The following is a 23,693-nucleotide window of genomic DNA, read 5'->3' as shown; positions in this document are numbered from 1 at the left end:
TTTTGAGACGGAGTCTTGCTCTGTTGCCCAGGCTGGAGCACAGTGGCACAATCTTGGCTCACTGTAACCTCCGCCTCCTGGGTTCAAGCGATTCTTCTGCCTTGGCCTCCCAAAGTGCTGGGATTACCATGCCCGGCTAAATTTTGTATTTTTAGTAGAGACGGGGTTTCACAATATTGACCAGGCTGGTCTCGAACTCCTGACCTCGTGATCCACACGCCTCGGCCTCCCAAAGTGCTGGGATTACAGGTGTGAGTCACCGCACCCAGCCCCAGAAATACAACTTTGCTCCATCTTCACAACAACCAACCCATTTCACAAATGGGGATTTGAGGCTGGCCCAGGGGACGCCCAGTGCCAATTTCCTCTCCCCTCCCTGGGTAGGCTGGGAGGGCAGGGCACTGCAGCCAGAGGTGGCAGCTGGGAGGGCGGGGCACTGTGACCAGGGGTGGCAGCTGGGAGGGCGGGGCACTGTGGCCAAGGGCGGCAGCTGGGAGGGCGGGGCACTGTGGCCAAGGGCGGCAGCTAGGTTCAGAGTGGGCTATGGCCCTCCAACCTGAGTTTCTGTGCTCCTCTCTAACTCTAGCAACTATCTATCCTGGGGCAGATGGGGCCCCCACATCCTGAGGCTGGGTATGGCAGGGGGCCGATGAGACTCCCCCTCAACGTGATATCCTGAGCCAAGAGCTCAGAGGAACTCGAATTTCTTAACCCCACCTCCAATAAGTGCCGGGCACTTTGCACATCCTTATATCTCATTTAAATTATCGAAACAACTACGTGAGACATCACTATCATCCCTCTTTTCCAGATGAGAGCACGAAGGCCCAGCAAAGGGAAGCCACTTGCTCAAGATCACTAGGCAAGAAAAAGACACAGATGGATTTGAACCCAGGCCTCTCCACCAAGCCAATGCGACCCAAATGCCAGACACTGATGTATTCGCTTTATAATTGTAGCCATGTCCGTATGTCCCTGAAAGATGATTAACTTGACATCTGCCCTATGTGACTCATTTTTTATTTATTTTTATTTTGAGACAGAGTTTCACTCTGTTACCCAGGCATGAGACGGAGTTTCACTCTGTCACCCATCCTGGAGGCTCCCTGCAGCCTGGACACCCTGGGCTCAACTGATCCTCCCACCTCTGCCTTCCCAGTAGCTAGGACTACAGGCACATCACCATGCCCAGCTATGTGGGTTTTTTTGTTTTTTGTTTGTTTTTTTAGAGAGAGTCTTGCTCTGTCACTCAGGCTGCAGTGCAGTGGCACAATCTAGGCTCACTGCATCCTCTGCCTCTTGGGTTCAAGTGATTCTCCTGCCTCAGCCTCCCGAGTAGCTGGGATTACAGGTGTCCACCACCATGCCCAGCTAAATTTTGTATTTTTACTAGAGACGGGGTTTCACCATCTTGGCCAGGCTGGTCTTGAATTCCTGACCTCGTGGTCCACCTGCCTCAGGCTCCCAAAGTGCTGGGATTACACGCGTGAGCCACCGCGCCTGGCACCCAGCTATTTTTAAAATTTTTTGTAGAGATAGAGTCTTGCTATATTGGCCAGACTGGTCTCAAACTCCTGGACTAAATCGATCCTTCCGCCTCAGCCTGCCAAAGTGCTTTGATTATAGGCATGAGCCACTGTGCCCGGCTGACTCACTTTTTAAAAATATATATATTTTAAAGGAATGTTTCGTCTCATTTTCATAAATAGAAAATCAAGGTCTTGTATCATAAGTAGAAGGTGCTTCAACCATAAAAATAAATGCAAAGAACAAAACAAAACACAAAATGGATGTTACTGAATTTGAATTTTCGTTAGACCCTGTGGCCTGCCCGAGACCTTGAGCCTGGGCCACCTCTCCTGATGTCCGAAGGGGAGAGCTGCAGGTGGCGTGGAGGTGTTCAAGGTGCCCCAGTCTGAGACTTGACTCAGAAGGAAGCAGAAAGGCGACACCGCACATCCTGAGTTGTGTTCCAAGTCTCAGTCTTGGGTCCGGGTACACCCAGGCTGCCTCCAGTATCATGTGGACTCTGCACCTGGGGAAATGCTGGCTTCCGCCAAGCCCCGTCCTCTAAAATCACCAGTGAGACCCGCCTCCAGCGTCTGGCAAGCCTGGCCTCCCGGTGTCAGGAGAAGGGACCGAGCATCCGTGCAACTCCTCGCCTGGAGCCAGCAAGGCAGGTTCCCGTGGGGCTCAGCACTTCTCCCGAAGCCTTCCAGCCGACACACGCGGCTGCCCAGAGCTGCCAGCACTACACAGGGTGTGAGCGGGACTTCATTTCCCCACTCACTCCCGCAACACGCAGTACGCAGACGGTCAAGAGACAGACCAGGGTGGAGGCCGAGACCATCAAACAGCCTTAGATCCAACCTGGATGTGCAGACCCCAAATCTAAAGTGTTTAAATGCAACAGATCCTTTTGATGAGCGGCAGACTTGGACTCACTATGAACCTCAGAGGTGGCAAGTCCTGATGGGCATGCAGGGATGGGGACATCGTGGGGAAGCGTCCCCGCCTTTGTCCTACACACACCAACCTGCTCTGGGGCACAAACTACTTAGCAAAGTGACCAATTCATTTTGTTAAATGGGATCCAAGCCCACAGAGAGCACAGTCAAAGGCCAGATATCTTCAGACCACACGAGGCTTTCTAAAGGCACTGTCAGGGAGGTGGGTAACATCACCTATTCCATCTTTCACCACTAGCGGATGCTGTTGGTGTTTTTTTTTTTTTTTTTTTTTTTTTTTTTTTTTTTTTTTGCGGCGGGGGGTTGGGGAATCTAGGGAAAGCTGTGTCCATCCTCCCACTATGTCCATCTGAAGGAAAGTGGCATTTGGAGCTTTTTTAGGAAACATAGAGCCGGAAAGGCTGTCCGAGAGGCTGTTTAGAAACACATTTATGCAGAAGTATGCATGCACCCCTCCAAAATATCTTCCAGACAGAAGCCTTCTCCCATCTGGGCCCGGGCTCCAGGCGCCTGCGGGGGTGGGAGGCTCAGGCTATTGATGGTGGCAGCAAGACTAACTTTGATCCTTTAATCTAGACTTTTCAATAGCAGATGGGGTGCCAAGCCCTTATATGCAGCTGTGAGCCTTGCATCTACCCACTCCGTTTTCCAGGCAGTCGGCAGTTGCTGTGGGGGGGGGGGCCTCCTGGCTTGGGCAAGGTCAGAGAGACTGGGAATGAGGGTCTTCTTTTTGGCACTGGGTGCTGGTGGTAATAATAATACCATGAGCAACCACAATAATAGCAACAGCTGCTGTTTACTGAGCATTTACTATGTGCCAGACACCTGGCTAAGGACTTTACACTCCTCACCTTCCTCAGCCCTCCCAGTGGTACTGGGAGGTAAGTTTGTTTTCCAAACGAGGAAACAGAAGCTCAGAGAGGTTGGCTGAGCCAGTTACTCAAGGCCACCCAGCCAGGGGATAGCAGAGACAGGACTCAAATCCACATCTTACAATCAAAATAAAGTTCTTGGCCAGGCTGTGGCTCGTGCCTGTAATCCCAGCACTTTGGGAGGCCAAGGCGGGCGGATCTTCTGAGGTCAGCAGTTCGAGACCAGCCTGGCCAACATGGGGAAGTCCTGTCTCTACTAAAAATACAAGAAAAAAATTATTATTTTTATTTTTGAGACGGAGTCTCGCTCTGTCACCAGGCTGGAGTGCAGTGGGATGGTCTTGGCTCACTGCAACCTCTGCCTCCCAGGTTTGAGTGATTCTCCTGCTTCAGCTTCCCAAATAGCTGGACCTACAGGTGTGTGCCACCATGCCCAGCTAATTTTTGTATTTATAGTAGAGACAGGGTTTCACCATGTTGGCCAGGATGGTCTTGAACTCCTGATCTCGTGATCCGCCTGCCCCAGCTTCCCAAAGTGCCGGAATGATAGGCATGAGCCACTGCACCTGGCCAAAATTAAGTTCTTATATACTGAGCTGTACTGAAAGTTCTGGGAGGGGAGGGGTGGGGTCTGTTTTGCTCAGCATCATGCCCCTGTTGCTGACAGAGTGCCTGGCAAACAGTAGGCACTCAATATTTACTGAATAAATTGCAGGGGCAATGACTGAGCTGGGCACCATGTATAGTGTTCTCTGTTGCTCAATGAACACATCCAATGGCCCCTTTAATGAGGGGAGGTCATTATCCACATTTTACATTGGGGAAACTGAGGCTTAGAGAAGTTAAGTGTGATGTGGCAAGCAATATGGCAGCACAGGATTGGGCCGGCTCTGAAGGGAGGTCCTTCGACCTGGAGTCTTGCTCCTTCGCCCTCCACCCGCTGCACTGGGAGCTGTGTGACTGTCTCTCCTGAACGAAAGTTCTACCTGTTCTTCCTTGAGTAACACATCTGCATTTCAGCAAAAGCCACATCCTTCCAGCCTGGAACTTTTCAATCCACTGGCAGCAGAGACCCTTGAACTGTTTTTCACTATTTTTAGAGCTCAAATCTCCAATGGCTTTGTCCAAGCTCCTTGGATTTTTTAAATTCATCCTGCACTGGGGTAATGGGTAGGAGCTGGGTCAGGGCCGGGCCTAGATTCAGGCTGCATCACTTTTCTGCTGTGTGACCTTGGGCAAATGGCTTGAATTCTCTGAGCCTGTACTTCTTCAGCTTCCCAGTGAGGAAGGAGGATGGAAGCTACCTCCCAGGGTGTGTGTGCATGTGGAATCAGTGAGTTTGTTTCTGTAAGGGCTGAACAGACTGCCTGACATGCAGAAAGTACCCCAGAAATGACCTCCACTTGGTGGCATGTTGACCTCTAAAACCAGGTCCAAAGGCCTCCCTCTCTGTGGCTTCTCCCCAGCTATCCTTCCTTGAAGCCTATTCTCTGCGGCGTGTTCTAGCTGTCTGTCTTTGGGTCATGTTGGCCCTGTGGGAACTCAAGCTCAAGTCCAGCCCTGCCTTTGGGGACTCTTGGGTTCAGCAGGGACAACATGACCCAAAGACAGACAACCAGAATACATAGCAAAGTTTAGCCAGGGGGCCGTGGGGAGAGGGTGCTCCTGGCAGAGGAAATAGCATGGGCAGAGGTGTGGCAGGAAATGGTGGGACACTGCCTTCTAAAGGTGACTGTCAGCTGGGTGTGGTGGCTCACGCCTGCAATCCCATCACTTTGGACGGCCGAGGCAGGTGGATCACCTGAAGTCGGAAGTTTGAGACCAGCCTGACCAACATGGTGAAACCTTGTTTCTACTAAAAATATAAAAATTAGCCGGGTATAGTGGTGTGTGCCTGTAATCCAGCTACGCGGGAGGCTGAGGCATGAGGATCGCTTGGACCCGGGAGGCGGAGGTTGCAGTAAGCTGAGATTGCACCATTGCACTCCAGCCTGGGTGACAGAGTGAGACTATACCTCAGAAATAAAAAAAATAAAATAAAGTTAACTGTCATCTTCAGGAAAATTTGACATTGTTCAGCTTTTCCTTTTTTAACGAGTGAAATACTGTTTTATGTTGCCCTTCAGTGTACCACTGACCATTACAGGACTAACTGAGCAGAGGCGTGCGCATGGAGGAGGCAGAGGAGAGGGGAAGGTTAGCAGTTTCTAATCATGGAAAATCTCCATTTCCTCTAGTTGTGCAGGTGGCTTATCCACTAGATGGCGCTGAAACGAGTCATTTGGGACAAAAACAAAGCTAGATGCTTTACCTCCCCTGCTACTTCTATCAGTGTCTATTATATTTCAGCTGCTTCAAATGTAAATATTTAAAAATTAAGAACACAAAAGTGCTAAAAAAAAACTCCTCATACCCTTGAGGTGAGAAAGGTTTTTAAAAACAGGACCTGATATTCAGAAGCTACAAAGCAAATGTTTGCTAAGATTTCTTGCTTTCTACAAATATTTTTTTGAATGCCTGCTACACACCATAGACGAGAGACATTATACACTAAGTTAAGAAACAAAAGACAAACCAGGGGAGAAGATATGAAACATGTATACCTGGACAAAGGTTAGTATCCCTCATATACAAAGAGTGTCTACAAATCAATAAGAAAATAATTCACTCTCTGGTAGAAAAATGGGCTAAGGAGACATAAACCAGAGATTTCTAAAGGAATAAATATAAATGCTTTATATGTGAAAAGATATTTAGTGAACTAGTAAATAAAGGACTGCAGTATAAAATCAGCAAGGAGAAGCACATTCTTTCTGGTCACTGATCCTAGGATTGTGGTCAATACAAGGGTACGATGTATTTTTCCTTCCCAGGTTTCCTTCTTGGTACAGCACAGCACCAACAGGCTGTGCATTCCCAAGCACCCTAACAGCCCCGTGTTGGAGAGGGGTTAGGTAAATTACAATACAGCCACACAAGAGATTGTTAGGCTTATACAACGAACCAAAGTTATTGAGATCTGTAATCACACAGGGAAATATGAATGCTTCGTGTCAGAGAAAGGAAACAAATCCAAACGGTACCATAGAATCAGTGACTGTTTTGAAAAAGTACACAGGGAAAAAACGCAGTAAAGAAAAACAACAAAACGCTTTTCTAGCGGGTCGTTTTCCCTCTTTCTGTTTCTCTCTATTTTCTGACGTTGACAGCACGCATATGCTACTTTTATAATGGAGGAGACAAATTTAAAAACGTTAAATGTTGTAGAGCATTTTCCTGTTCTATCAGCTCAGGAACCCTGTCGCCTGCACCACTGCTTACCTGACATCCCTGATGACAGACAGAACCTCACAGAATCGACAGCAGACGGTCGTCACTCCTATAACGCTTACACCCGGATGCCAATGGGCTGCAGATTACTCAACCCTGCTGAATGCTTTCATGTACCGCGTAGCAAATCCTCATGTCACCCCTGAGGAGGTTCTATTACTCTCCCTCTTCTAAAGACACAGAAACCAGAGCTCAGAGAGGTTAAAGCCCCTGGCCAAGGTCACACAGCACAAAAACACCGAGCTGAGTTCCGCTCAGATGTGTCTGCCTCTATAGCCTGAGCACCTCCCTGACCAGCCTCGCCCCCCAGGAGAAGGAGCAGGGGGAGAAATCCCTGCCAGGAATCGCAAATCTGCATCAGATTTGTAAAGACTGAAGCACAGCAGAAAACAATGTTTTGGAGCACTCACCTGTCTCTTATCTCCTCAGCAGCGTTCATCTGCCTCCCTCATTTCCTCCCGCCTTGCTTTATTTATTTATTTTTTCTTTTTCTTTTTTCCTTTTAACTAATCACTTAGTTAACAGGTTAGCCTTCTGAAGCTTGGGTCGGTACCTAGTGACTCTATGAGTGCGATAAAGGAATCAGCCGTCACCAATACAGAAGTCAGAGAGGTTTAAATCACATCATCACCCACAACAATGACATTAATTATGCTTTTAACACGTTTTACTGCTTTTTTTCTCACTTCACGCCACATCTGTGTGAACAATATCCAAAAGATTTACGGTTTTCTTTGGTAATTACAGACATCCAGGCTGCACACTTATCAAAATACTTGCTGAGCCATCAGGCTCTGTCGTATTCTCTGCCAAAGATCTGTGTTGGCAGCAGTCACTCAAAACAAAAATGTTGAATCAGGACTTGTGTGGCTTCGGGTGGCGGGGAGGAGTATTTCGACAAATAATTTGCCTGTCAAGAAATATAAAAACAGGAGCGTGCGCGTCCCGGTGAATTTTCCAGGAGTGTTATTTTTACGGAGGGGGTTGGCACTGGGGGGCCAGCAGTGAGCAGGGAAGCTGGGAGCGCCCAACACACATCTGACATTTGGTTCTTGTGTCTGAGGATAAAATTTAATGAGAACAAAAATATGTCTTCCTAATTCCCCTAAGAAATCATTAAAACATTTTGTTATTCTTAAATGTCTCGAAAATGAATTAGAGGCCCTAAAGGGGCTGTTCGTATGGTACGTCTCCATCAGTTAAGGCTCCTCATTCTCTAACTCGGTGACAGCTGGGGACAGCTCTCCCGCCCCTGCATTTCTGGGGAGGAGAGCTGGGAAATCAGACTCGTGGAGTCAGCACTGGGTTTGAAATGACCTCGCTGCTCCTGGGCTTTGGAGAGAGAGGAGAGAGGGCACACGGACCTTCCAGAAAGTTCCAAAGCAATCTTGGGACCTCGAGTGGCCCCTGGTCTGTGACTTTTTTTTGAAACAAAGACTTACTCTGTTGCCCAGGCTGGAGTGCAGTGGGGCGATCTCGGCTCACTGCAACCTCCACCTCCTGAGTTGAAGTGATTCTCCTGCCTCAGCCTCCCGAGTAGCTGGGACTTACAGGCAGCCACCACCACTCCTGGCTAATTTTTGCATTTTTAGTAGAGATGGGGTTTCACCATATTGGCCAGGCTGGTCTTGAACTCCTGACCTTGTGATCTGCCTGCCTCGGCCTCCCAAAGTGTTGGGATTACAGGCGTGAGCCACCACGCCCGGCCGTCCTGTAACCTGTTTTAATGGTCTTCTCTCCAGAAAGATGAGGGTCCCATGAGAACACACTCTCAAACGAGGGCTCGTTTCCAAGCGGGGGGCAGTAAGCCCCTTCTGTTTCCCTCTGTCTTCCTGCCTCTCCGTACTCCCAAGCACTAGACATCTGGTATCCCTCTGTGACTGTGATGACAGGCTATGTGACTGATGATCTGGTCACTTCTTCCACTCAAAGGCAAGCCTCTGAGGGCTGGGACCATATCGGTGTTTGTGGGCTCACAGCTGTGTTCCCAGTGTCTAGCAAGTGCTGGGCACACAGTAGGCACTCAATAAATGCTATCTGAGTAAACAAACACAAGATGAGCATGGAAGGGGGGTCTCATTGAAAAAGTATCTCTTTGCTCCAAGTACCTTTCCTCCCATTTTTGCTGCAGTCTTATTTCTAATATTAAACAATTATTAGGTGCCTACTGTGTACCAGGTTCTGAGTATACAAATTTAGTATGATTCAGTTCAAGTCTTGGTACATTTCATGTCTCCTAGGAAAGCTGGACACGTATGTGGTAAGGAGAGTAGTCAACACTTAGTAAGCACCTACTATGTACTGTGAAGCTTGATGCCTCCCAATAACAGTACGAGGCAGGTTCTAATATTATTCCTAATTTATAGAAGAGAAGACTGCAGCTCAGGAAGGTGAATTAATTCCTCTACAGTTACGCAGTGAGTTACTGACATAAACAGGATTTGAATCTGGGTCTTTGAGCCTGGAAGCACAAGCATGTCTCAGTGCTGCCCCCTGGTGTTACAATTGAGGTACTATGGGGTCCCGTGGGAGAGCGCCACCTGGGGACCCCCGGGAGGCATCTCTGGGGTCTGTACAGGGTCATCCTCCAATGTCATTTGTTGCTGACACGGTGGGACCCAAAGGATCGAAAAACGTGGGAAATAAGAGGGTGTCTTTTTCTAGATATCACTGATGAGAGTGGAGACATTATAAGCAAAAAGGTGGCAAGGAATGGTGCCACCGGGCCTCTTGGCCATGCGTGTGGTATGGCTGGCAGTGATGGTGATAATGACCCCAGCTGCAGACACACGGGCTGTCTCGGCCTGGTGCCATAGTGCCATGTCCAGGCAGGGAGCACTGCCTGCAGCTGTGCCGTCAGCTCTTGCCATCCTTCCGCTCTCATCGCTGGGAAACCCACGTGGCTGCACTGTTCCTGTGAGTGTGGGATGGGGCGGAGCATGGGACACAGGCAGCAGACGCCTGTGTACTGGCGAATGTCCACCCCAAAAGGATACCGCTGCGTCCTAACGCCTGGAACCTGTGAATGTGACTTTATTCAAAGTGTCTTTGAGCTGGGCATGGTGGCTGCACCTGCAGACCCAGCCACTCAGAGGCTGAGGTGGGAGGATCACTTGAGCTCAGGAGGTCGAAGCTGCAGTGAGCCCAAGATTGCACGACTGCACTCCAACCTGGGCAACAGAGCGAGACCCTGTCACTTCAAAAAAACAAAACAAAACAAAAAACGCCAAAGTGTCTTTGCAGGTATAATTAAGGATGAAATCAACCTTGATTATCCAGGTGGCCCCTAAATCTAATGACAAGTGTCCTTATAAGAGAAAGGAGGTTGGGCACAGTGGTTCACACTTGTAATCCCAGCTACTTGGGAGGCGGAGGTGGGAGGATCACTTGCGGCCAGGAATTTGAGACCAGCCTGGGCAACATGGTGAGACTTTGGGACTACAAAAAATAAATTAAAAAAATCAGCTGGGCTCAGGAGCCTGAGGCAGGAAGATCATTTGAGCCCAGAAAAGTCTGAGGTTGCAGCGAGCTATGATCACACCACTGCACTCCAGCCTGGGCAGCAGAGCAAGACCTCATATATATTTTTTAAAAAGGAGAGAGAGAAAGAGAAAGGAGAGGGAGATTGAGACAGAGAAACAGAGCAGAGACTGGAGAAACCAATGTAGCCAGAAACCAAGGCCCTCCTGGAGCCACGAGGAGCTGTAAGAGCCAGGAAGGACCCTCCCCAGCCTTCGGAGAAAGCATAGCCCTGTTGACACCCTGATCTTGGGCGTGTGGCCTTCAGAACGAGGACCGAATGAATCTGTTGTTTTAAGGCATCCATGGTAATTTATTACAACAGCCCTAGGAAACTAACGCAGCCTTCCACGTGCAGCCAGCTTGTCACACGGAGCAGAGTCTGGAAATATTTGTTATACATGACAGGACCTGCGTCACATCTCCCTGCCTGTGAGACCTTGGCCATCAGGCTCAACCTCTCTGTGCCACAGGGAAGCGAGCTGCTTGGACCTGCTTCCACAGGGTGTGTGAAATGCAGGGCACAGAACAAAGGCAACTTCTACAGCAGGCCTGTGATCCCAGACTTTCACCAGGGGCATGGTGGCTGCACCAGGATCACCAGGGGAGCTTGGTACAATTCAGAAGCCGATTCCATGGGCTGGGGATGGGACCTGAGATTCTGTATTTATTCCTTCCTTTCTCCCTCCCTCCCTCCCTTTCTTCTTCTTCTTTTTTTTTTTAGATGGAGTCTCGCTCTTTCGCCCAGGCTGGAGTACAGTGGCACAATCTTGGCTCACTGTAACCTCCACCTCCTGGGTTCAAGTGATTCTCTTGCCTCAGCCTCCTCAGTTGCTGGGTTTACAGGCACATGCCACCATGCCTGGCTAATTTTTAAAATTTTATTTTTAGTAGAGACAAGGTTTCACCATATTGGCCAGGCTGGTCTCCAACTCCTGACCTCGTGATCTGCCCCCTTTGGCTTCTCAAAGTGTTATAATTGCAGGCATGCGCCACCACACCTGGCCCCTCTTTCTTTTTCTTTTTTTTCTTTTTTTTTTTGACAGGGTCTTGCTCTGTCGCCCAGGCTGGAGTGCAGTGGCATGGTTTCAGCTCACTGCAGCCTCCACCTCCCGGGTTCAAGCAATCCTCCCACCACAGCCTCCCAAGTAGCTGGGACCACAGGCACCCGCCACATGCCCAGATAATTTTTGCATTTATTGTAGGGACAGGGTTTCTCCATGTTGCCTAGGCTGGTCTCAAACTTCTGGTTTCAAGCGATCCTCCCGTCTTGGCCTCCCAAAGCGCTGGCATTACCGGCATGAGCCACCCCCGGCTGAGACTCTAACCAGCATTTCTAACCAGCTTGCAGGTGAGGCCGATGCTCCTGGTCCACAGAGCACACTTTGAGTAGCAACAGGCCAGAAGACCTCCCGCCTCATCCAGCCCACGGGCTGTCACAGGGCAAGCTTCGTCAGCACTGCTGGGTTAGTGCCCCAGGGCTGCAGAAAAACGGCAGCACCAACTGGGGGCTGAAAACCACAATTTATTCTCTTGTAGTTCTGGGGACCAGAAGTTCAAAATCCAGACCTTGGCAGGGCTGTACCCCCTCTGAAGGCTCTGGGCGAGGATCCTTGTCTTCTCCAGCATCTCGTGGTTGCTGGCCATCTTTGGTCTTCGGGCCTTGTAGCGACATTCCTCCCTCCTACCTCTGCCTCTGTTTTCACACGGCTTTCCTCAGTGGCTGTCTCTGTACCCTCGCCTCTACTTTTTTTTTTTTTTGAGACGTTCTCTTGCTCTGTGGCCCAGGCTGGAGTGCAGTGGTGTGATCTTGGCTCATTGCAACCTCCTCCTCCTGGGTTCAAGTGATTCTCCTGCCTCAGCCTCTCCAGTAGCTGGGATTACTGGCTCGCATGCTACCACACCTGGCTAAGTTTTGAACTTTTAATAGAGACGGGCTTTCCACATGTTGGTCAGGCTTGTCTTGAACTTCTGACCTCAAGTGATCCTTCTGCCTCCGTGGCATTTTAGCCACTGTACCCAGCCCCATACTTCTTATGACAGCAGTCATTGGATTTAGGGTTTGCCCTAAAACTGGGATGATCTTATCTCGAGATCCTTAGCTAACTACATTTGCAAAGACTGATTTTCAAATAAGGTCATGTTTTGGAGTTCCACATAGACATAAATTTTGGAGGCCACACTATCCAACCCACTACAGTTGCCCCAGATAAAGGTACAGCGGACTTTCCCACCCCAAATACAAAATCCCAGAAATGACCCTGACATCAAACCTAAACGACTCCCGTTCTCTGTGGCTTGGTTTGCAGTGGTACAGCTCAGGGTGTGATGTCATTGTCCTCTTCACAGGCCCCAGCCCCAAACACCCCCCGTAGTGCTGATTTCTGCCACTGTGTGGAAGGATGGGGAAAGGACTGGGGGAGGTCTGGGCGGGGAGAGTTAGCCAGCAAGGTCTCCTCCGGGCTTTGCCATTGGTACGCGGATGGTTTCAACACGCTGGGCTCCTGTTTCTTGGTCAGTAGGGGATGGGCCATTTAAATAAGGGAAAGTTTTGGCCAGGTGAGGTGGCTCACAGCTGTAATCCCAGTACTTTGAGAGGCCCAGGTAGGTAGATCACTTGAGACCAGCAGTTCAAGGCCAGGCTGGCCAACATAGGGCGACCCTGTCTCTACTAAAAATACAACAATTTAGCTGGGCACAGTGGTGCCTGCAGGTAGTCCCAGCTACTTGGGAGGCTGAGGCAGGAGAATCGCTTGAACCCGGGGGTCAGAGGTTGCAGTGAGCTGAGATTGCCGCACCACTGCACTCCAGCCTGGGTGACGAGCAAGACCGTCTCAAAGATAAAATGAGGGAAGCTTTTGTGGACGTCCAGCATATGTATAGATCCTTCGTGTACAACCAAACGTTCTCAAACTGTAACCCAAACCAGAACTGAGAAACCATAGCCCCAGCACCCAGAGGCCCTCCCAGGAACGCTCACCCCCTGCAAGTGAAATCGCTATCTTGATTTCCAATAGTACAGGTTGACTTTTTTTTCTAATTAAGGTGAAATTCATACAACAGAAAATGTATCATTTGAACGTGAACGATTCAATGGCATTTAGTACATTTTTGATGTTCCACAACCACTTGCTGCATTTAGTTCCAGAACATTTTTACCCCCCCAAAAGAAACTCACATGGTTAAGCAGTCACTGTCCAATCTCCCTCCCGCGAGGCCCCGGCAACCAGCAAGCAACTCTGTCTCTAACTATGTCTTTGCCTGTTCTCATGTAAATGGAATCCTACACTACGTGGCCTTGGTTTCTGCTTCTGAAACTCAGCACTGTGTTTTCGAGGTTCATCTGCATCGAAGCACACATCAGAGCTCCATATCCTTTTTTTTTTTTTTTTTTTTTGAGACAGAGGACAGAGTCTTGCTCTGTCATCCAGGCTGGACTGCAGGCGCCATCTCGGCTCACTGCAACCTCAACCTTCTGGGTTCAAGCAATTCTCATGTTTCAGCTTCCTGAGTAGCTGGGATTACAGGTGCCCACCACCATACCCAGCTAATTTTTGTATTTTTAGTAGAGATGGGGTTTCACCATGTTGGACAGGCTGGTCTTGAGCTCCTGACCTCGGGTGACAGGCCTGCCGCGGCCTCCTAAAGCGCCGGGATTACAGGTGTGAGCCACTGCGCCCAGCCCTCCACTCATTTTCATGGCTGAGTAATACTCCCTAGTAGGTGGAGGCCACATTTTGTTTGTGCATCCATCTGTCGATGGCCGTGTGGGTTGCTTCCCCCTTTTGGCCACTGAGTAAGGTTAATCGCCTGTTTTTAGATTTTCTGTAGATGGAATCATACAGGATGTGCTCTTCTGGGACTGCCTTTTACTCAACAGCAGATTTTTGGAGTTGGCTGCGTCATTCTGGAGGAGGCACTGGAGGTCCTGTCTCTATTGCCACCTGTGGGCAGAGAGCACTGGTTGCCCTCAGTCTTCTGTGCCAATGGGATGGAGACTCTAGTGGGTAAGACGCCAGCTCCTCAAGGAGGTCTAGGTGGGGTATCTCACCAGGAGCCCCCTAAGGCAGGCTCCTGGCTGATGTGGCAACATGATGAGGGAAGATGGGGCGTGTCCTGTGGGGACATGTCACACCAGACTGGCTACAACCCCCCTGCCCTATGCAGAGTGCCTGGCCTTACCGGGGAGCCGAGGCGTGTCTCCACATCCCACTTCAGAGTCCCTGTGTCACAGTCCTAATGGCTATTTACTGTCGTTAACTATTCAATTACGGAGCCAAGGATTTCTTACCTGGTGCTTCAATTAATTGCTTGTAAACACTCAGAAAAGCCGCCTCCGCCTCCTGACTTCTCTTACTAAGAGCCACCACCTTTGGAGACAACAAGAGAAAGGGTCACGTGTAACTATGGCATCTGCGAGCAAATTTCATCTTTTTGTTTGTTTTTTCTGCAAGAGTCTCTCTCTGTCGCCCAGGCTGGAATGCTAGAGCGCAATCTTGGCTCACTGCAGCCTCTGCCTGCCGGGTTCAAGTACTTTTCTTGCCTCAGCCTCCTGAGTAGCGAGGATTATAGGCACCCGCCACCACGCCTGGCTAAATTTTTTTTACTTTTGGTAGAGACAGGGTTTGGCCCTGCTGGCCACGCTGGTTTCAAACTCCTGACCTTAGGTGATCCGCCCACCTCAGCCTCCCAAAGTGCTGGGATTACAGGCATGAGCCACCAGGCCCGACCACATATTTCTTTTTTTGAAGAGATGGGGTCTTGCTACATTGCCCAGGCTGCTCTCAAACTCCTGGGCTCAAGCCATCGTCCTGTCTTGGCCTCCCAAAGTGCCCGGATTAGGCCCCCCCCACCGATGCACCTGGCCTTAGTCAGTTTCTACCTATGCAAACATGGGATGGGGGAGGGGCAAGGAGGAGAAATGAAGGCTAAAAGTATGGGCTCTGGAGTTAGAAAATCTGGGTTGAAAGCCCAGCTCCACTGTGTGCAGGCTGTGTGACCTTGGGCAAATCACTGTCCCTCTCTGATTCTCAGTTTCATCTGTAAAACTTGGGGTAAATGACAGGACCTACCACCAAGGCCTGTTGGGATTAAATGGAGCTGCACCTTAGTGCTGAGGACAGGGCCCGTACACAGCGTGTTGGTAACACCTGTTATTAGTAAAGGGTAGACTGGAAGTTCAAATATGATACATGTTTTAGGAAAGCAGGACACGTCTGGAGAATATTTCTTGCCACTGAAAATTAAAGAGAAATTGCTAGAGCTATCATAAGATATCAAACAACTTCAGCAAATTCTGGAGGGTAACAGAATTACCTTCTTTGAAAGCGGTGGAAATATATGGTGGCTGTTGAGCAAATGATTAAAAAAGGTTAGTTTCAGGCTGGGAGTGGTGACTCACGCCTCTAATCCCAGCGCTTTGGGAGGCTGAGGCGAGAAGACTGTTTGAGCCCAGGAACCAGGCTGAGCAACATCGTGAGACCCTGTTTCTACAGAAGACAAAAGAATGAACCAGGCATGATGGTGTGTGCCTGTTGTCCCAGCTACTCAGGAGGCTGAGCCAGAGGATTGTTTGAGGCCAGGATTTCAAGGCTGCCATGAGCTATGATCGCACCACTGCACTTCAGCCTGGGCAACAGAGCGAGATCCTGTTTCAAAAAAAAAAAAAAAAAAGATCCATTACAAAAGCTTGGCAATCCCTCGCACTGTTATTCTGAGAAAGTCCCCGGTCTCTCACCTTCCAGCACGAATACAGCCTCTCATTCCCTCAACAAACGTTTCCTGAGCACCTGCTATGTGCCAAGCACTGTGGGCTGAGAACCCAGCCACGAATAAGGCAGACTCGGGCCCCACCCTTGTGGGACTTACAGTCCGGCCGGGACACTGGCATTAAGGCAGCTTCCCCAGATGACTTGTTAATTACAAGTGCTGAACGCTTGGAAGAAAAGCCCAGGGTGGCCCTGGGAGTGTGCAATTCGTGGGGGTGGGGGTGGGGGGACGCAGAGGAGGCTGACCCAGTTTGGTAACAGAACATCAGGAATTATTTCCCCGAGAAGGGGAAGTCACTGTAGGGAGGGCAGAAAAAAAAGTTCTAGAAGCTGGACAAAGGGAAAATCACCAAGCCACGGGTATTTTCCTTAATTTACATTTATTGATTGATTGATTGATTTTGAGACAGAGTCTTACCCTGTCGCCCAGGCTGGAGTGCAGTGGCATGATCTCAGCTCACTGTAAACTCCGCCTCCTGGGTTCAAGTGATTTTCCTGCCTCAGCCTCTCAAGTAGCTGATTACAGGTACGTGCTACCACACCCAGCTAATTTTTTGTATTTTTAGTAGAGATGGGGTTTCACCATGTTGGCCAGGCTGGTCTCGAACTCCTGACCTCAAGTGATCCACCTGCCTCAGCCTCCCACATTGCTGGGATTACAGGCCTGAGCCACCGAGTCTGACCCCGTGCGTAGATTTTTATCCTTGCTTAGAGGGACAAGATTCAGTTTCCACTCTGGGGACATGTGGTTGAGTGGATGACACAGCTACGGCCAATAGGAACCATAACACAGGACGAGGTGCATACATTGGCGGCTCCTGTGAGCCCTGAGGAGGGGGCAAGTAATTCAGAGTCTTGGTCAGGGGGCATCCCTGATGGGCTAATAAAAAAAATATGACACCAAACATTTACCGTGTGCCACAGCGTTCATGATAGTCTGTCTCCATGGGCACACCAATCACCGAACGGCTGCTGCCACCCACCCCATTGTACAGATTAGAAAACTGAGGCTCAAGGAGGTCAAGCCACTTGCCCAAGGTCACCCGGTTAGCAAATGGCAGGGGCAAAAATCACACCAGGTCTGGGGATTCAAATTGCCGTTATGAATTCAAATGCTGCCTACCTTTTGTCCTGGTTAGAAAAATTACCCCAGCCAGGGGCCCTGCAAACCAACTACAGCTGCCCTGGGTGAGAGGCTGAGGTGCTGGTGACTTGGCACCCAAGAAAACCATGAGAAACCAAAGCAAGTCATATCTCGGGCCTCAGACGAAGGATGACCAAAGATCAGCTGGAAGAATCACTCAGTGTTCCATTTTACAGCTGCCTGAGCTGAGGCGCGTGGTGGCTGGGTCTGAGGAAAGACACTGACCTCCCATGAGAGACTGAGCAAGGGTGGGGACAAGTGCTGCAAGAGTCCTTTCATGTTTCCCTGTCCCTGCCTATAGCGCCCCCTGCTCTCCCTTCGTGGCAATTACCATTTGTAATGGAGCATGATTTACTTCTTCCAGTGGGGAAGGCTCAACGTAACATTGTAAGTAGGATAAGAGTTTTGTTGTTAGTCTTCCCCACTGGAGCTGAGCTGTTCAATATGGCAGTCACCGGTCTGTGTACTACTGAGTACTGGAAATGCAACGATTCCAAACTGAGACGGTTGTAAGTGTAAAAGACAGCATTTCTAAGTCTTAGAATGAAAAAGGAATGTAAAATACCCCAACCTACATATATGTGGGGTGTGTGTGTGTGTGTGTGTGTGTGTATATATATATATATATATATATGTATATATACACGTATATATATGTATATATACACATATGCATATATATATATATATTTTTTTTTGACAGAGTCTCACAGTGTCACCTAGGCTGGAGTGCAGTGGTGTGATCCTGGCTCACTGCAACCTCCGCCTCCCAGGTTCAAGCAATTCTCCTGCCTCAGCCTCCTGAGTAGCTGGGATTACAGGTGCCCACTACCATGCCTGGCTAATTTTTTGTATTTTAGTAGTGACAGGGCTTTGCCACATTGTCCAGGCTGGTTTCCTGAGGTCAGGCAATCTGCCCGCCTCGGCCTCCCAAAGCCAATAATTTTTATATTGATTATATTTTGAAATGATAACGTTATGAAGATATCAGGCTAAATAAGATGTATTTTTAAAATTAAATTTCTTAGAAAATTCTTATTTTTTATTTTTGAGACAGAGTCTCACTCTGTCACCAGGCTGGAGGGCAGAGTAGCTGCAATTACAGATGTTTACCACCACGCCCGACTGATCTTTGTATTTTTAGTAGAAACGGGGTTTCACCATGTTGGTCAGGCTGGTCTTAGACTCCTGATCTCAACTGATCTGTCTGGCTCAGCCTCCCAAAGTGATGGAAATACAGGCGTAAGCTACTGTGTTCAGCTATATTTCTTACTTTTTAAAATGTAGCTACCAGAAAATTTTAAATTAAAAATGTGGCTTGTGTTCTATTTCTATTAGACAGTGTTGATCTCATGCATCAGTGGTTGGCAATCTTTGGTCCTTGGGCTGAATCCTGCCCTCCATCTGTTTGTGTTAATAAAGTTTTATTGGAACACAGCCACAGTTATTCTTTTAAGTGTCTATGACTGCTTTCCAGGTACCTGGGCAGAGTTGTGTAGTTGTGAAAGAGACTCTGTTGTCTGTGAAGCTAAAAATATTTTCTATCTGGCCCCTTACAGAAAACAGTTAGCTGATCCCTGCCTTAGGGGTTCATCTAAAAGTTGGACAATATTTTTAAAAGCAGAGATTAAAAATTATCCTGAGGCCAGGTACAGTGGCTCACACCTATAATCTCAGCACTTGGGAGGCCAAGCTGGGAGGATCGCTTAAGCCCAGGAGTTTGAGACCAGCCTGGGCAACATAGCAAGACCCTGTCTCTACAAAAAAAAATTAGCTGGGTGTGGTAGTGTACACCTGTGGTCCCAGCTACTTGAGAGGCTGAGGAGGGGGTCACTTGAGTTTGGGAGGTTGAGACTGCAATGAGCCGTGATTGTGCCACTGCACTCTAGCCTGGGCAACAGAGAAAGACCCTGTTTCAAAAGAAGAAAAAGAATTCTGAAAAAATTAGTCAGGTGTGGTGGTGCACTCCTGTAGTCCTAGCTACTCAGGAGGTTGAAGTGGGAGGATCGCTCGAGCCCAGGAGTTTGAGGGTGCAGTGAGCTGTGATCATACCACTGCATGCCAACCTAGGCAATGGAATGAGACTCCATCTCTACAAACAAATGGAATCCTGGACTGGCACTCGGTGTGAACGGGTTCACGTTTAGGGCTTCCCAAAGTCAATGTGACTTTCAAAGACAGGAGCCACGTAGATTTCCTGCCTCATTCAGTCTGTCTCGTTTTAGGGCAATGACTGGCTGGCTACGGAAGGCCAGGTCCCTATATTTCTTTTTTTTTTTTTGAGATGGAGTCTTGCAATGTCACCCAGGCTGGAGTGCAGTGGCATGATCTTAGCTCACTGCAACCTCCACCTCCCAGGTTCAAGTGATTCTCCTGCCTCAGCCTCCCGAGTAGCTGGGATTGCAGGCATGCACCACCATGCCCAGCTAATTTTTGTACTTTTAGTAGAGACTGGGTTTCACTATGGTGGCCAGGCTGGTCTTGAATATCTGACCTTAGGTAATTTGCCCACCTTGGCCTCCCAAAGTGCTGGGATTACAGGTGTGAGCCACCGCGCCCGGCCGTGGTCCCTAAATTTCTGATGGCATCAGAGCTTGACCTGGTACAGGGCCTAATATCACTACGAGCATCTCTTGGCCTCAGTTTGTCCATCTATCAAGTGGGAAGAATAATCTCCACCTGCCTATGAAGCTGCTGGGGTGGGATAAGCTAACATGCAGCAAAGAATCTCGTGGAAGCTGATGAAAGCTTTCTAATAAATCAGAAAATCCTTCTAGTCACATATGATGTCTTTTCCAAGCACTGCAACTCAAAGCCTTTTACCCACATGCTGGGAACAGGTGAGCCTGGCATAAAAGGCCATGTTCAATAAGAGGCTGTGTGTTCTGTCTCTCTGCCCAACCACACAGAAGGGCAGCAGCAAAATGCCCAGAATGACAGGTTTACCCTGTGACAGAAAGACTCTTGAAGGCCACGTGGAAAGGAGGAAGAAAAGACAGGAAGAGGCGGAGGAAGAGGGAAGAGGAGGAGGAATAGGGAGGAGGAGGAGAAAGAGGGACGAAGAGAAGGAGGAGGAGGAAGAGGTAGAAGTAGGGAAGAGGGAGGAGGGAGGAAGAGGGAAGAGGGAGGAGGGAGGAAGAGGGAGGAGGGAAGAAGAGGGAGGAGGAAGAGGAGGAGGGAAGAGGGAGGAAGAAGGAGGAGGGAGGAAGAGAGAGAAGTGGGGAAGAGGGAGGAGGGAGGAGGAGGGAGGAAGAGGGAGGAGGGAGGAAGAGGAGGAGGGAGGAGGGAGGAAGAAGGAGGAGGGAGGAAGAGAGAGAAGTGGGGAAGAGGGAGGAAGAGGGAAGAGGGAGGAGGAGGGAGGAGGGAGGAGGGAGAAAGAGGGAGGAGGGAGGAAGAGGGAGGAAAAGGGAGGAGGAAGAGGGAGGAGGAAGAGGGAAAAGTGGGGAAGAGGGAGAAGGAAGGAAGAGGGAAGAAGAGGAAGAAGGAGGGGAAAGAGGAGGAAGAGGGAGGAGAAAGAGGTGGAGGAAGAGGTTGAGGAGGAAGAGGAAGGAGGAGGGAGGAGGAAAAGGGAGGAGGAAGAAGAGGGAGGAGGGGGATAAGGGAAGAGGAGGAAGAAGTAGAGAGGAACAAGAAGAGGGAGTAGGCGGAAGAAGAGGGAGGAGGAGGGAAGAAAGGTGGTGGCCACCATTCACAGACACCCTCAAGCAGGTCACCACGAGAAGTAGCTCAGCCTCCGTGGGAGCCCACGGCGTTTGCATGGCCCGCTGTGACAGGAAGGGTGAGAACGTGTTTGGTCCTCCAAGGATGAACACAGCAGGTGTAGAGCTGCTTCTGCCAGGGGCGAGGCATGCCTGTTCTGGCCACGTAGCTTTTTTCAGCCAGGTGGTTAAAAGCAGAAAATTTGGGCCCCCTCCTCCAGGCTGAGCTCCCCCAAGCTGAGGTCGCAGTGACATCTGGGAGCCACTGAGAGCCGCTCTGTGCCAAGTTCTAAGGCTGACTGTGTGCTCCAGGCTTCCTTTCCGAAATCCCGCCCCCCCAGCACGCCCCCAGGACCGGAGCTTTGTCACAGCCTGCGCTAGAGGAAGAAAGAAACGGAGGCCTAGGGAGGTTAAGTCACTCGGCCGAGATGAGAGGACTAGTTAGTGGCAGAGTTGGCAATGGCGTCCCCGGTGCCTCTCACTCTAGGGCCCAGACCTGCAACTGCAAATTGTGCTTCTCAAAGTGCTGTGGGCAAGAAAAGGGGGGCTGTGGCCGAGAGCGCACGCCTCCTTCCCTGGGCTCCCTGGAGCAGGCTTTGAGAGCTGGCGCTCCCACTGGCTCCTGGGCTCCGGGGAGGGGCGGTTCTGAGCGATGATGAGGGCTGGGTGTCGGATGTGCCAGGAATTCTGGAAGACGCTGGACTGGCGGGCGAATGAGAGGAGGCAGGTGCCTGCAGGGTCTCAGAACGAACTCGGGCAATGGAGGGGCACCCCGGGGATCAGGGAGCGAAGGAATGAGCTGGGTTCAGAGGGGAAGGGGTGTCCCCTGATGGCTTCTGAAGGCTGGTTGTCCCTCTAGAGCATGCAGATCAGGGGTCCAGACAGAGGGCAAAGAGGGGCAAGAGTGGGGGGAGACACAGGGAGGAGAGGGCCACGGAGAGCGAGGGGGGCTGTGTTGGGAGATGGGTATGGCGCGGTGGGCAGGAGCCGACAGGCAGGGACAGATGGGCAGGGACTGACGGGCAGGGACAGATGGGCCGCGGGGAGGAGCAATGAGAACTCCGGGAAGCCATGAAGCAGGGGCGGGACTTGCTCAGATGTACAGAGGAGGAGGGGCTCGTGGTTACCACTTAGGGGTGCTTTGGGGTCTGGTGGGAGGTACTGAGCTCCTCATCAGGGGAGGCATCCAAGTACATGCCCACGTATCTGAGGCTGTAGAGGTACTCAGGGAGACCCGCACGTGAAGAGGTCTGGCTAGACTATCCCGAGGGTTCCCACTCACTCTGAGAGTCTCTGTGAGAAATCCCTTTTCTTTTTTTTTGAGTTGGAGTCTTGCTCCGTCATCAGGCTGGAGTGGGGCAGTGATGCGATCTTGTCTCACTGCAACCTCTGCCTCCCGGGTTCAAGCAATTCTTCTGTCTCGGCCTCCCGAGTACCTGGGACTACCGGTGCACACCACCACGCCCAGCTAACTTTTGTATTTTTAGTAGAGACAGGATTTCACCATGTTGGCCAGGATGAGCTCGATCTCTTGACCTTGTGATCTGCCTGCCTCGGCCTCCCAAAGTGCTGGGATTCCAGGCGTGAGCCACTGCGCAGTGGAGAGCACTTTTCTTTACAACAACCTTCTGATTTCCTACCGCCCAGAAAATGGGGGTAACAGCTACCTTGATTAGCTGATTTGTGCATTGTTATTGATGGTAACAGTGACTGCTGAGCACCGACGCTGCCATTTTCCCTGTACTATGTACTGGACACACATTAGCTTACCCTCATCACTCTGAGGGGTGTGACTGTCCCATTTAACTGACGAAAATGTCAAGGCACAGAGGGTGAGGGCCACAGGGCATTGGGAACTGAGACTCAGACTCAGCTTAGTCTGACACCAAAGCCCATGCTTCTCAGCCTCCACTCAGAATCGATTCTCTGGTTGGGGGCTGATGGACAGAGCCGGAATAACCAAAAGAGCTGGGGGAGCCAGGCGGGCAGGGCATAGGAGGCCAGGAGGAGCCGCAGGACTGTACCCTTCTGCCTCCAGGTGTGCCTGCTGGGGCCCCGTCCCCGGCGAATACTAACTCGCTCTCTGCCGTCCATCGGTGGTGCTGTTGAGCAAATGAAAATTACATTTTAATGTCGGGGCTTAAATAAGAAATAAGTTTGGCTTTTATTTTTGATAGCTACTGTTGCCAAACTGGGCTCTCAGGCTCCTGCCAAAATGGGGCAGAAACTGGAGATCCTCTCTGGCCCTCTGGAGGGGTCCCAGAGAGGCGCCATCCCATCCTAGTCTCAGAAGCCAGCCAGCTGATTCTAAAGACTGATCGGCCAGGCGCAGGGGCTCACGCCTGGAATCCCAGTGCTCTGGGAGGCTGAGGTGTGCAGATGTATCACCTGAGGTCAGGAGTTCTGGACCAGCCTGGCCAACATGGTGAAATCCCATCTCTACTAAAAATACAAAAATTAGGTGGGTGTGGTGGTGTGCACCTGTAATCCCAGCTACTCAGGAGGCTGAGGCACTAGAATCTCTTGAACCAGGAGGTGGTGGTTGCAGTGAGCTGAGATCGCACCACTGCATTCCAGCCTCAGCAACAGCGCAAGACTCTGTCTCAAAAAAAAAAAGACTGATTGGTTGGAAGAGAATTAATGCATTTGGCCACCTGTCATTGTCACTGTTTTGCCTTCTCAGATGTAAATCACTAATTCATTTTGAACTCTCATGTGTAAGTCACTAATTCATTATGGAACCCTCAGGTGTAATTCATTAGTTCGCTTTGACCTTTCGGGTATGTCACTAAGTCATTTTTGACCCTCAGGTGTCAGTCATTAATTCATTTTTGAGCCCTCAGGTGTAAGTCACTAATTCATTTTTGAACTCACAGGTGTAAGTCATTAATTCA

General features: G+C 50.0%; 1 protein-coding gene across 8 annotated transcripts in view; it reads right to left on the bottom strand.

Moving 5' to 3' along the window:
- CUX2 (cut like homeobox 2) overlaps positions 1–23,693 on the bottom strand; it is a 327,980-nt gene that overhangs the window by 77,295 nt on the left and 226,992 nt on the right. For all 8 annotated transcript variants that reach the window (XM_037743460.1, XM_017542258.1, XM_037743455.1 and 5 more), the window contains one exon: positions 14,481–14,559. In XM_037743460.1, coding sequence (XP_037599388.1) covers positions 14,481–14,559 — 79 coding nt within the window. The remainder of the gene's footprint in view (positions 1–14,480; positions 14,560–23,693) is intronic.

The sequence above is a fragment of the Cebus imitator genome, unplaced genomic scaffold (assembly GCF_001604975.1).
Source record: "Cebus imitator isolate Cc_AM_T3 unplaced genomic scaffold, Cebus_imitator-1.0 Scaffold8, whole genome shotgun sequence".
Taxonomy (NCBI): Eukaryota; Metazoa; Chordata; class Mammalia; order Primates; family Cebidae; genus Cebus; species Cebus imitator.
This window is presented reverse-complemented; position numbering and strand designations above follow the sequence as displayed.